This window comes from Pituophis catenifer, unplaced genomic scaffold (assembly GCF_029215685.1).
Source record: "Pituophis catenifer annectens isolate HBS135680 unplaced genomic scaffold, rPitCat1.0.hap2 SCAF_4, whole genome shotgun sequence".
Taxonomy (NCBI): Eukaryota; Metazoa; Chordata; class Lepidosauria; order Squamata; family Colubridae; genus Pituophis; species Pituophis catenifer.
Genome location: NW_027256884.1, coordinates 3,137,242 through 3,150,897, shown reverse-complemented (window position 1 = coordinate 3,150,897; position 13,656 = coordinate 3,137,242). Strand labels below are relative to the sequence as shown.

Below are 13,656 nucleotides of genomic sequence, written 5' to 3'. Positions count from 1 at the left end.
GGGAGTTGAAGTCCAGTTATCTGAAAGTTCCCAAATTTGGAAAGCACTGGTGTGAATTGTATTTCTTTTTAGAATGACTCAATGCCACTTTAGCCTGTTTTTAAAAACACTGTCCATGCAACAATTGTGTTAATGATGGAGTTTCAGCCATCGCTGGTCTGGATATGAAGCAAAGGGATGTAAGGAAGTTTTCAAAATTTGCTGGCATCTCGTGGTCATCTGGATTTTGGAAACCTGGACCTGGTGGCCTAATTATATATACAGTATCCTGCAAATAGTAAAAAATGCAATTAAATGTTCTTATTCTGCCTTCCGCTGAACCACTTAAAGTGGATAGCTTAAATCAAGACAGCATTTGCATAATTGCAATTTTATTTACCACTCCCTTTTTGGCATTTAATCAATGATCACATGATTTGCTTTCCAATGTCAGCTTATCTTGGTTAGTACAGGTCGTTCTCGACTTGCAAACTTTCATTTAGTGACCATTCAAAGTTACAACGGTACTGAAAAATGTGACTTTGGACTGTTTTTCACACTTATGACCGTTGCAGCATCCCCAATGATCACCTAAGCAAAATTCAGATGCTGGGCATTCGTATTTATGACATTCGCAGTATCCTTATTGACAAGCAGAGTCAATAAGGAAGCCAGGTTCACTTAACCGGGTTAGTAACTTAACAAATGCAGTGACTCACTCAACCACGGTGGCAAGAAAGGTCGTAAAATGAGACAAGGCTGTCTTGCTTAGCGACAGGAATTTTGGGGTTCAATTGTGGTCGTAAATTGAGGATTACCTACAATGATTTTAGAAAGCAGATTCCTAAAGATAAAGGTAAAGGTTCCCCTCGCACATATGTGCTAGTCGTTCCCGACTCTAGGGGGCGGTGCTCATCTCTGTTTCAAAGCCGAAGAGCCAGCGCTGTCCGAAGACCTCTCCGTGGTCATGTGGCCGGCATGACTCAACGCCAAAGGCGCACGGAACGCTGTTACCTTCCCACCAAAGGTGGTCCCTATTTTTCTACTAAGTGCTTTCGAACTGCTCGGTTGGCAGAAGCTGGGACAAGTCACGGGATCTCACCCCATTACGCGGCACTAGGGATTCGAACCGCTGAAATGCCGACCTTTCTATCAACAAGCTCAGCATCTTAGCCACTGAGCCACTACATCCCCTAGCAGTTTCCTAGTTGCAAGTAATTCCTTCTAAGATAAACCCGAGATTGAAACGTTCCTGATTTCTATTTTATCAGCAGTGCAAATAAGATAGATCAGGCAGCTTCAAATCCAAACTCGATGCTTACTCCTGACATTGGTCACCACTCTGAAAAAAACAACCCTCGATATAAATGCCCAAAAATATATATTTAAATAGCAACGTAACATCTGTCAGCTCCTTCGCTTTCAAATCACGATGGTCGGTCACCCCTCCGATCTGCTCCTGGCAACCAGATTAGTGGCTCTCCAGCTGATTTTTGCCGTGCTGATCGGAAGAAAGATAAATAAAGCAGAACAGGTCAGTCCAACCTGGATAGATGGGCATCATTTTAACACGATTGTGTGGGCTAATAGCACCATCTCTCAGTTCTTCCAAACTCTTGCTTGTGTCCTCACTAATCTAGCTAGTCTCTATAGTATAATAAAAGAATAACAGAGTTGGAAGGGACCTTGGAGGTCTTCTAGTCCAACCCCCTGCTCAGGCAGGAAGCCCTATACCATCCCAGGATCCCACATTCCTCTCCTCCTCCTCCTCCTCCTCCTCTTCACAAACCCCCCTCCCTTCTAACACTGATGATGTTCCCTAGTTGGGTCATGAAACGTATGCAAGAAAACAACCAAGCTCAGAGAGCACCAAGGACCCTTCCTCCTCCTCCTCCTCTCCAGAAACCCCCCTCCCTTCTAACATTGATGATGTTAGCTAGTTGGGTCATGAAACGTTTCTCCTCCTCCTCCTCCTCCTCCTCCTCCTCCTCCTCCTCTTCTCCACAAACCCCACTCCCTTCTAACACTGATGATGTTCCCTAGTTGGGTCACCAAACGCCTGCCAGAGAACCACCCAGCCCAGAGAGCATCAAGGACCCTTCGTGTCAATCCCGAACTCCAAATCTTCTCCTTTTTTTTCTCTCTTCTGATTGACGGATCAGGCTCTGAACCAGGCTGCCCACTTCTCTCCCCCCACCCCCCAAATGATCTCTGTCCCAGATCCTAGTCTGTCTGTCTGTCTGTGTGTATTTTGCAAAAACAGCAGCTCCGGGAAGCGCAAAGTCTGCTTGGAGGCCCCTGGCTTTTGCAAGGCGGCGCTCGCGGGCGCCGGCGGGGAGGGGAAATCCCGGGCGGGCGGGCGCGCGCAGGGAAAGCGGGGAAGTGGGGGGGGTTGCGCCGGGCGGCCGCGCGGGGGCGTCTCGTGCACGAGCCCCGAAGCCCGAGCCGAGCCGAGCCGAGCCGAGCCGGGCTGGCCGAGCCCCGGGCCGGAGGAAAAAAAGGGCACCATGCCTTCCGCGCCGCTGCCGCCCAAGGAGAGCAACCTTTTCAAGCGGATCTTGGTGAGCCAGGCGGGGACCCCCCTCCCCACATATCCCCCCCACCCCCCCCCACCCAAGAGAGGGAGGGAGGGGGGTTTCTTTGCAAGCCCCCCGGCCTCCCCCAGGGCTCCCCTCCCCCCGTTGCAAAGAGCCCCCCACCCTCCCCCAAAGCTCCCGGAAGGGGCCGCGCCTCCCTGGCAGCCATGCACGACCCCCCCACCCCCACCCCGGGAAAGGGGGCGGCCCTTTTGTCCTTGCCAAGAGCGGGAGCCCCCCCCCCCCCCAGTCCTCTTGGCCAGGCCCGGTGGGTGAAGGAGGGGAGACGTCCTCGGAAGGGCCCGGCGCAAGGACAGGATGGGCAGAGGGGCTTTGGGGGCTGCAGTCTTGGGCCTCCCCTCCCTCCCTCTTTCTCCTTCCCTCTCTTTCTGCCTCCCTCCCTCCATTCCTCTCTCCTTCCTCTCCTCTCTCTTTCTCCTTCCCTCTCTTTCTTTCTTTCTCCTCTCCTCTCCTCTCTTTCTCTTTTCCTCTCTTTCTGCCTCCCTCTCTCCCCCCCATTCCTCTCTCTCTCCTTCCTCTCTTCTCTCTTGCACTCTCTTTCTCTTTCTCTTTCTCCTTCCATCCTCTTTTTCCCTTCCTCCCTCTTTCTCTCACACCTTCCTCTCTCTCTTCCTCTCTCTCTTTCTCCTCTCCTCTCCTTCTTCCTCTTTTCTTCTCTCTCTCCTTCCCTCTCTCTTCCTCTCTCTTTCTCCTCTCCTCTCTCTTTCTTTCTCTTTTCCTCACTCTCTCTTTCTCCTTTCCTGCTCTCTCTCTTTACCTTCCTCTCTCTTTCTCTCACACCCTCCTCTCGCTCCTTCCCTCTCTCTTTCTTTCTCTCTTTCTCCTCTCCTTTCTCTTTCTTTCTCTTTCTCTTCCTCCTTCCCTCTCTCTTCCTCTCTCTCTCTTTCTGTTTCTCCTCTCCTGTCCTTTCTTTCTTTCTGTTTTTCTCTCTCTCTTTCTCTTTCCCTGCTCTCTCCCTTCCTCCCTCTTTTTCTCACCCCCTCCTCTTGCTCCTTCCCTCTCTCATTCTTTCTTTCTCTTTTCCTCTTTCTCTCTTTCTCCTTCCCTCCTCTCTTTTTCCCTTCCTCCCTCTTTCTCTCACACTCTCTGTTCCTCTCTCTCTCTCTCTTTTCCTCTCTCTCTTTCTCCTTCCCTCCTCTCTCTCTTTTTCCCTTCCTCCCTCTTTCTCTCACTCACTCCTTCTCTCTCTTCTTCCCTCTCTCTTCCTCTCTCTCCTTTCCTCTTCCATTCTCTTTCTGCATCTTTCCTAATGTCTCTCTCTCACTTTCTCTCCTTTCTCTCCCTCCCTCCCTCCCTTTCCCTTCTTCCTCCTCTCTTCCTCCCTCTTCTCTCTTTCTCACCCTCCCTCTTTCTCTCTTTTTCTCCCTCCATCCTCCCCCCCCTCTCTCTTTCTCTCTATCCTTGATCTTCTCCCTACCTGCTGCATTAGAAGTGGAAACTGAGGCAGGTTGAAATATTGACCTGGCTTTGCTGAGCTGCTGGGTGGGAGTTTGGCAGGGCTTAAATGAAACCCATCACTGGAGGATTTTAAGAAGAGTCTAGACAGCCACTTATCTAAAATGGCATAGGTTCCCCTGCCTCAGCAGGGGGCTGGACTAGAAGACCTCCAAGGTCCCTTCCGGCTCTTATTTCTATTCTAAATGCTACGCTGTTGTCGATAAACACCCTTCGAGTCCTGCTTTCCTTCCATTCTTTCCTTCTCCATATCCGGTCACTGACCACTATTCTCCTAAGGCCCCAAAACAAAATGTGGTTTACAGGTAGTCCTTGACTTACGACCATTCGTTTAGTGACCGTTGAGATTTACAACGGCACTGGAAAAAAAGGGACGTAGGAACAACGAAGGAGAATATTTGTAGGCCAGGCTAGGCCTTGGTGCTCTCTTCAGCTTGGTTATTTTCTTGCAGACCTTTCATTACCCAACTAGCTAACATCATCAGTCCTAGTAGTGACGGTAGGCTGTTAGCACTGATGGCGTTACCTAGTTGGGTAATGAAAGGTCTGCAAGAAAATAACCAAGCTCAGAGAGTACCAAGGACTCCCTCATTACTTAGGACTAATTTTCACACGACAGTTGGTCAAGTGATCAAAATTAGGAAGCTTGGCAACTGGCATGTACTTATGACGGTTGCATGGTCCCAGGGTCAGGTGATCCCCTTTTGTGACCTTCCGACAAGGGGGGGAGGCAGATTCATTTAACAACCGAGTTACTAACTTATCAACAGCAGTTACTCACTTAACAACGGAGACCAAAAATGTCGTAAAATACGGCAAAACTCACTGAATTTTGGGCTCTGTTGTGGTTATAAGTTCCAGCATGACCCACAGTGGGTTACCTACGTTTGTTTAAAGGATTTTGCAGAAATATTTTGCAATGCTAGATTTTGCTCTTTGCGGGGAATTGTTGGTCAACTGTCCCAAAAATGAGGAAATCGCTTAGAGACGGTCACACAAACAAAAGTTGTTGGTGGCTTCTAAATTGTCTTTGTGGCCTTCAGGAACTAAGGTGACACCCACCTCCATGATAACTTTTCGCCAGAGTTTATGTGTTTCTCCAGAAAACCTGTTTTTTTGCTCTTTTTAATTGCAAATAATTGAAGTTCACCAACCTGGAAGTGAGCTTCAAGAGTTTAGAGCAAGATTTCTCCATCTTCAGCAACTTGAAGACGTGTGGACTTCAACTCCCAGAATCCCCCTCAGCCGACTGTGCCGGCCATGTTGGCTGGGGGGAATTCTGGGAGTTGAAGTCCACACTTCTCCAAGTTGCCAAGATGGAGAAACACTGATTTAGAGGGACTTACTTCTATACATGTAGTCCCTGACATACATCTGTTTCGTTGAACAATGTTTCAGAGTTACAACAGCCTTGGAAAAAGTGACTTACAAGCTGTATTCTCACTTAACGACTGTCACACCACCCCTGATGTCATGTCACTGTTCAGGCGCTGGGCAGCCAGCTCAAGTTACGACGGGTTGCAGCATCCTGTGGTCGCATGATTTTTTATCTTTTTGTTACCGATTTCCAACAAAAAAAGGAGTGATTTGCTTACCTGCCACTGTTAAAAATTGTCATCAAATTGGGTCCAGCTTGACTTACAGCACAACTTAGGATGGATATTCAGTCGTCGTAAGTCGAGGACTGTCTGTCGAAGTTTTTGAATTCTCTGTACTGATGTGTAGATTGAAGGCAGTGAAAATGTTGTGGCCTGTCTGTTAACGGCCCCTCCAGTGGCCGAATCAGAGGAGGAGGAGGAGGAGGAGGAAGAGGTGTGGGAGTCAGTGTCAGCATCGAGGCAACCTGAGAGCTCCGAGGGGGAAGAGGGAATGGAGCTGGCAGAGAGACAGAGAGGCAGAGGCGGAGCCTGGGCCGTCCGTCAACCCTCAGAGGGAGAGGCAACAGCCCCCAGTTCTGGAAGTGGCTGATGAGGAAGAGGAGGAACAGCTGGGTCCAGTGCCTGACATGCAAATGCGCAGAAGGCAGAGGAGAGGAGAGCAGTGGAAATCTATGGGCCGGTCCTTGGGAAGGAAGAGCCACCGCTGCTAGCGAAGCCCCTCCCTAGCTCTGGGGATTAAAGGCAGGGGGCGGAGATGAATGGATGTGGCAGACAACTTCATCTCCCAGCCGGCCAGACTTGTTAGCCTGCGTTGAGAGAGAAACTTTTTGCCGGAGATGCTGGCACTCCTAATAAAGGAATCTTTTGAGTTAACTTCAGAGGGTTTGTTGTGTTTGAGGATCTGGGTCAGAACAGTAGTGCCCTGACATTTATAGGACCAAATTTTGATAGTAAAGATTTAAATCTAAATTAAAAGCTTGGTTTCCACTGTTCATATTTTTGTAACTTTTATTTTCCTCTGAACAGAAATACAGGCTTCAGAAAGAAGTAAGGACGTAAAAATATTAATAGATGATATGTCCTAATAAGTCATAGAAACACTAATGTCAGGGTTCTGACTGCCCCAATTAATTCATGAGCCTCGAGCCAAGTTTCAAAAGAAATCCAGCTATTTATTAGGAGCAACATGTCAGCACGTACCCAAGTGAAGTCAGCTCTGCTTCAGGAATGCTTTACGAGTTGACAAACTAATAGGTAATAAGTCCTAATAACTGTGAATAAACAGGGTTCGGACATGATACTCTATAAAATCTCTTTAATATAGGCAGTCCTCAACTTACAATAGTTCATTTAGTGACTATTTGAAGTTACAACGGCACCGAGAAAAGTGCCTTATGACTATTTTTTTCACACCACTGTTGCAGCATCCCCACAGTCATGTGATCAGAATTCAGAGGCTTGGCAACTGGCATGTACTTATGTCGGTTGCAGTGTCCCGAGATCATGTGATCTCCTTTTACTCGTGGGTGGATGAATGGATATAGATATACTGTAGATAGATAGATAGATAGACAGACAGACAGACAGACAGATGATAGACAGACGGATAGACATGATTGTTCAGCACAATAACTTATTACATTATGAAAACTACCTCACTTATCATTGTCAGTCTGAGTAAAACCTTCCAAGTCAAAACGTAACAAGTAAAACATCATGAACTTTACACTAAATTCTAATTCCAGTCTCCATAGCTTGGGAAAAAAAATTAATTAGATTTTAGAAATGCATCTTCTCGCTTAGCCAACAAATTGCGGAGGCATAAGTGCACCTGCAGTGTTTTTGCAAATATTCACATAATTATTCATGTGAAACGGGTTGAATTCTTGTAAACTAGGAGCTGCTACTCTGGGGACTGCATTCTGGTTAATAATTATTATATCCTAAACTGCTTTGTGGTTTAAGCGTGCTCTGAGTTATGACGGCTGATTGGTACACTAATCAGCATACAATAAAATGAAATTTCATTGCATGAAATTCAAAGGGTCACCACCTCAAATATACACTACATGAACATGACTAAATAAATAAATAAATACAAAATTATGTATATAATATTATGTACTGTATATAATATAATGGGCTAGCATTATATACAATAATACATATCCCAGTCAATTTCTACCATTAAGAATGAGAATTCACTATTGCAGAAAATGAATGCTATTAAACCATAATGCTATTATTTGTTTTCCATTTATGACAATATGGGAATCCAGCTATTGTACCTAATGCAGCAATCTTATCATTTTAAAAAATTCTGTCTCAGCAATGTACCTGACCCAGGTGTTAGTGAAAATGACCACAAAGATGCTTAAGTTATCTTGCAGGTTTCAAGAGTGTATTATTTTACACTGCTCCGATTTTTCACAAGCTAGTTTTCATTTCTAGAAAGGTCCTTCTTTAACATGATGAATGGGTGTTATCATTCAAAACGACGCCAAAGAGCACTGCACACCAGAACAACTAGACACAAGAACAGTTCTTTCCCGAACGCCATCGCTCTGCTAAACAAATAATTCCCTCAACACTGTCTGCATTACTAAGTCTGCATTACTATTAATCTTCTCATTGTTCCCATCACCCGTCTCCTCTCACTTAGGACTGTATGACTGTAATTTTGTTGCTGGTATCCTTATGATTTATATTGACTGTTTCCTAATATGATTTGATTGCTTATTTGTACCTTATGACTATCATTAAGTGTTGTACCTTATGATTCTTGATGAACGTATCTTGTCTTTTATGTACACTGAGAGCTTATGCACCAGAGACAAATTCCTTGTGTGTCCAATCACACTTGGCCAATAAAGAATTCTATTCTATTCTATTCTATTCTATTCTATTCTATTCTATTCTATTCTATTCTATTCTATTCTATTCTATTCTATTCTATTCTATTCCCTTCCCTTCCCTTCCCTTCCCTTCCCTTATTCTATTCTATTCTATTCTATTCTATTCTATTCTATTCCCTTCCCTTCCCTTCCCTTCCCTTCCCTTCCCTTCCCTTCCCTTCCCTTCCCTTCCCTTACCTTACCTTACCTTACCTTACCTTACCTTACCTTCCCTTACCTTCCCTTACCTTATTCTATTCTATTCTATTCTATTCTATTCTATTCTATTCTATTCTACTCTACTCTACTCTACTCTACTCTACTCTACTCTACTCTACTCTACGGGAATCTAAACAATGAGTTTCTAATCCAAGCTTTATGGCTTACTGTGATGCGTGAATGTAGCCATTGGGGCTTATTTAACAAACCATGATGAGATATATACTCATGATTTAAACTAGAAACACCACCTGTGTATATTAATCAATGTTGGATATGCTAGCTAGGTTCATTAATTCATTAAGCCATAGTGTCGTCTGATCATTTTTGATGATTTAGTTGTGATTTATTGAAGCCTGCCGTTACATAAATAGATGTCACATGAAATTGTATTTCCTAATACGTCATTTATTTTGCAAGTCATAAATAATCCATTATATTGACAGCAGAGAGAGGATATGAATTCATATTTTTAACATTGTTATTTTTTAAAAAAAAATATAATTATATACTACGTAAACAGAGATGATGCAAAAATGTATATTTCTTTGCTTTGTTATTTGCCTTGAAAAGCATAAATGTATCATTTGATCTTCTGTTTTAGATCATACCAGTGTGAAGTACAGGATTTGACATCTAAATGGCTTTATACTAGCACTCTTGGCAGCAAATAATAGCTAATAAGAATTAAATGTAGAAAACATTGTTTCTGAATGTTCTCACCGCTTGGAATGCAACCACGTTTCTCTTGTATTATTGTCATTAAATGGTTCAATAATTGCGATTTTTGTAAAGTGGCTATGAAAGCAACTGCAACCAACATACACTTTCTTCGTATGTCTTTTTCTCTTACAATGTGAAACAGTTTAGTCTAGTGGTTAAGGTACTAGGCCAGAAGCCAGGAGATTGTGAATTCTAGTCCCATCTTAGCCATAAAAATTAGGCTGGGTGACTTCAGACCAATCACCAGGAGACTGTGAATTCTAGTCCCGCTTTAGGCATGAAATCTGGCTGTGTGACTTTGAGCCAATCACCAGGAAACTCTGAATTCTAGTCCTGCTTTAGGCATCAAATCTGGTTGCATAGCTTTCGACCAATCACCAGGAGACTGTGAGTTCTAGTCCCATCTTAGCCATAAAAATCTGGCTGCGTGACTTTGGGCCAATCACCAGGAGACACTGAATTCTAGTCCCATCTTAGTCATAAAAATCTGGCTGGGTGACTTTGGGCCAATCACCAGGAGACTGTGAATTCTAGTTCCACCTTAGGCATGAAATCTGGCTGGGTAGCTTTGGGCCAATCACCAGGAGACGGTGAGTTCTAGTCCCATCTTAGCCATAAAAATCTGGCTGCGTGACTTTGGGCCAATCACCAGGAGACACTGAATTCTAGTCCCATCTTAGTCATAAAAATCTGGCTGCGTGACTTTGGGCCAATCACCAGGAGACACTGAATTCTAGTCCCATCTTAGTCATAAAAATCTGGCTGGGTGACTTTGGGCCAATCACCAGGAGACTGTGAATTCTAGTCCCACCTTAGGCATGAAATCTGGCTGGGTAGCTTTGGGCCAATCACCAGGAGACGGTGAGTTCTAGTTCCACCTTAGGCATGAAATCTGGTTGCATAGTTTTGGGCCAATCACCAATTACCAGGCATGAAATCTGGCTGGTGACTTTGGGCCAATCACCAGGAGACTGTGAATTCTAGTCTTGCTTTAGACATGAAATCTGGCTGGGGGGCATTGGGCCAATCACCAGGAGACGGTGAGTTCTAGTCCCGCCTTAAGTATGAAAGCTAGCTGGGTGACTTTGGGCCAATCACCAGGAGACTGTGAGTTCTAGTCTTGCTTTAGACATGAAATCTGGCTGGGGGGCATTGGGCCAATCACCAGGAGACTGTGAATTCTACTCCTGCCTTCGGCATGAAATCTGGATGGACGACTTTCCCCATTGACTTTGCCTATCAAAGGTCGCAAAAGGGGATCACACCACCCCGGGACACAGCAACCATCATAAGTATGATTTAGTTGCCAAGTGTCTCTGAATTTTGAACATGTGACCACGGAGATGCTGCAACAGTCATAATTGTGAAAAACGGTCATAAGGTACTTTTTCAGTTCCGTTGTGAGTTCGGACGGTCACTAAATGAACTGTTGTAAGTCAAGGACTACCTTTACGTATGTTTTCATCCTTTTCTTCGCCTAGCAACGCTGGACCTGTTTAGCGGAAAATGCAGGTGAATCTCGTTCCTGCTATTTCTTGCTTACAATGTGGTTTAGGAATGCCTCTTAGCAAGTTGCTCTAACACGCCACTCTCTGCTAAAAATAAATCCCTAATTTTAGAACAACTAAGAGATTACTTTTTCTAGAAGACAGGAAAGTTTGCAGTAACACTGGCTGCTACTTCGATCACGTTCCTTACCCACCGTTTTAAATTTTCGCGCACCCAAAGTGATCATTTTAATTAGTTTCACTAGCTATTAATGACAAGCCTTTTACTAAGGGTGGGTTTAACTCTTCTTTTAGCACAAACTTTAATGTTACCTGTAGTCTGGATCGCTTTGGTTTCTTTACAACCGGTGTAAATGTAGAGAATTAGCCAAAATTTCTAGCATATTATTTTTTTCCAGTTATAATTTTCCACTTTTACTTTTTCAAATATGATTAGACGTTTATTGGTTCAATCATTCCTTCAATTTACTCCAACCTCCAACAAGAGGGAATGATTCCGCACCCACAGCGGGCAAGTAACGGATGTGCACTCATGCCATTTGCACAATGGAGCTTTGCGCACAAACACTGGTTGTGTGGTCTGATTCCAAACGGGTCTCACCCAGGGGTGAAATGCTACTGGTTTGAGCCGGTTTGCCCGAACCAGTATTAAAAAATGCTAAAAAAAAAAGTTTTTTAAAAAAGTTCCGACGATTGTACGGCACAGCTGATTGTCACACAGCTGATCATCTGAACTTTTTTTTTAACTTTTTAAACATTTTTTTTACTACCGGTTCGCCGGAATCGATAGTAACAAAATGCTTTAAAAAAGTAGGAAAAAAAAGTTCCGAGTTCGCATGACACAGCTGATTGTCACACAGCTGATTGTGGGAACTTTTTCTTTTTACTTTTTAAGCATTTTTTTTTACTACCGGTTCCCTGGAACTGGTAGTTTAAAAAATGCTTTAAAAAGTAAAAAAGAAAAGTTCCAACGATCAGCTGTGCGTCGATCAGCTGTGCCGGGCAATTTATATTCACTAAAATTGCTTTCTAGCAAATATAAATCACGTGGCACAGCTGTTCCCCCCCACCTCGCTGTTTTACTTACCTTTGCAGACTCAGAAAAGGCTTCTTGGCGCCTGCGGTGTGCGTGAAGCGTGTGTTTGGCATGCATGAGCGTGAAGCGTCCATGCGTGCGCGAAGCGAATCGGTAGCAGACTTCAGAGGATTTCACCCTTGGTCACCCCAGTACCGGGCTGTGATCGGGGGGTTGGACACCCCTGTTCTAGACTAATTAATTAAAAAATAAAACTCAAGGCAGTATACTATGGTGTTTCTTTCATTGGTGTAGCCATCTTACACATTTCTTAATTGCAGGATTCAGCACTGACAAACATTTCCATTGTCGATCGATTGTATGCCTTTAAATTGGTGTTGACTCTTAGATAAATTTTCTCCGTGACTTTCTCCTGGATGTTGGAACTACCCATTGCCACTGACATTGAGTCCATCTCCCCGAGCGGAGAAATTGGAAAGGAACAGGTTTCAAGCAGTGGTGGGTTCCAACTGGTGTTACCACCGGTTCTCTTCGCGTTAGCTGCGCGTTAGGTTTCTGCCCAGCTGAGGTACGGCAATCCACTCTGTCGCGCCTATCATCTGGGCTAAAAACCAAGAAATAAAGGTAGGAATAAAGCGGGGGCGGGCGGGAGGGCACAGCTCCCAGTCACAGAGAACCGGTTCGGTGGCATCACATCGTCACCACTACCGGTTCGGCCGAACCGGGAGAAACCCGCCACTGGTTTCAAGACAGTAAGATGTTCGCACTTCTGCTCTGAATGTGGAGAAGAATTAACAGCTTACTCTCTTGCAATCCCTTTCTCTCCTATCTCTTTGCTGAGGGAAGTGGGGGAAAGACACTGGCCAAGAACAAGTTAACATGTACTGTAACGGCGATCCTACAATTGAGGGATGCTGCAACGGTTGCAAATGGACTGTAAAGTTATTGTTGTAACTTAGAAGGGTTACTGAAAGAATGGTCAGTAAGTGATGACTTCCTGTAGTTTTGTCTTTACGTTTAATTTTAATCCCATTTTTTCATTCTGTTCTTGACTCTTTTTTTTTTTCAAAAAACTTGCAGCTCCTTTGCATCTTCAGCTATCAGAACAGTATCATCTTCCTAATGCAGATTATTATCTCCAGATTTAAAACCATGCTAATCTTTTTCCATTCCAATTTAAGGTATATTCAGTATGTGAATTGAATAACTAAGGGAAGAATATACAGCCTCATCTCTTACTTTTGCCAACCTCCGGAGCCAGTCTGTTTCTCCATATTCTATTTGTACGGTGACTTCCTGCCCTGCGTGTAGATTTTGCATAAGAACAATGTGATATTCTAGATTTCCCATTTTTTTAAAGCACTTTAAAGCATTTTTTTAAAGTCCCACCATTTGAGACGATCGACCCAGTCAAATGCCTTTCTCTAATCGATAAAATACATACTGACTTATTTTTCTCAGTCTTTGGCCTTCTCGGTTATCCAGCAGGCATTAGTAATAAATCTCCTATCCCTCGGCCTTCTCTAAAGCCAGTTTGAACATCTGGCATCTCTTTTCCATCCTGGCCTCTTAATCCTCAGCATCATTTCGCTTTTATGCAAAATTAAAGATATTGATTTAATAGTTTGCACACTCCGTTAAGTCTCCTTTCGGGGATTTTTAGTTGACCTCATATGTTAGCCGCTGTGCCATTCTCAGTTTCCGGAGATCACAATTGTTCTGTCCTCACGACGTTAGTCTGTGTGCAGCTCGACATGCAGCTAAACCAGTGGTAGGATTTAGCCAGTTTACACCTATTCGGGAGAACCGGTTATTAACTTTCTGAGCAGTTTGGCAAACTGGTTGTTTGAAGAAATCATTAGGGCA

General features: G+C 44.2%; 1 protein-coding gene across 2 annotated transcripts in view; it reads left to right on the top strand.

Moving 5' to 3' along the window:
• The first annotated feature begins 2,429 nt into the window (after window positions 1-2,429).
• The window catches only part of NAA16 (N-alpha-acetyltransferase 16, NatA auxiliary subunit), a 46,013-nt gene continuing 34,786 nt past the window's right edge, over window positions 2,430-13,656 (top strand). For both annotated transcript variants that reach the window (XM_070943241.1, XM_070943243.1), the window contains exon 1: window positions 2,430-2,540. In XM_070943241.1, coding sequence (XP_070799342.1) covers window positions 2,487-2,540 — 54 coding nt within the window. In that variant the 5' untranslated portion in view covers window positions 2,430-2,486. The remainder of the gene's footprint in view (window positions 2,541-13,656) is intronic.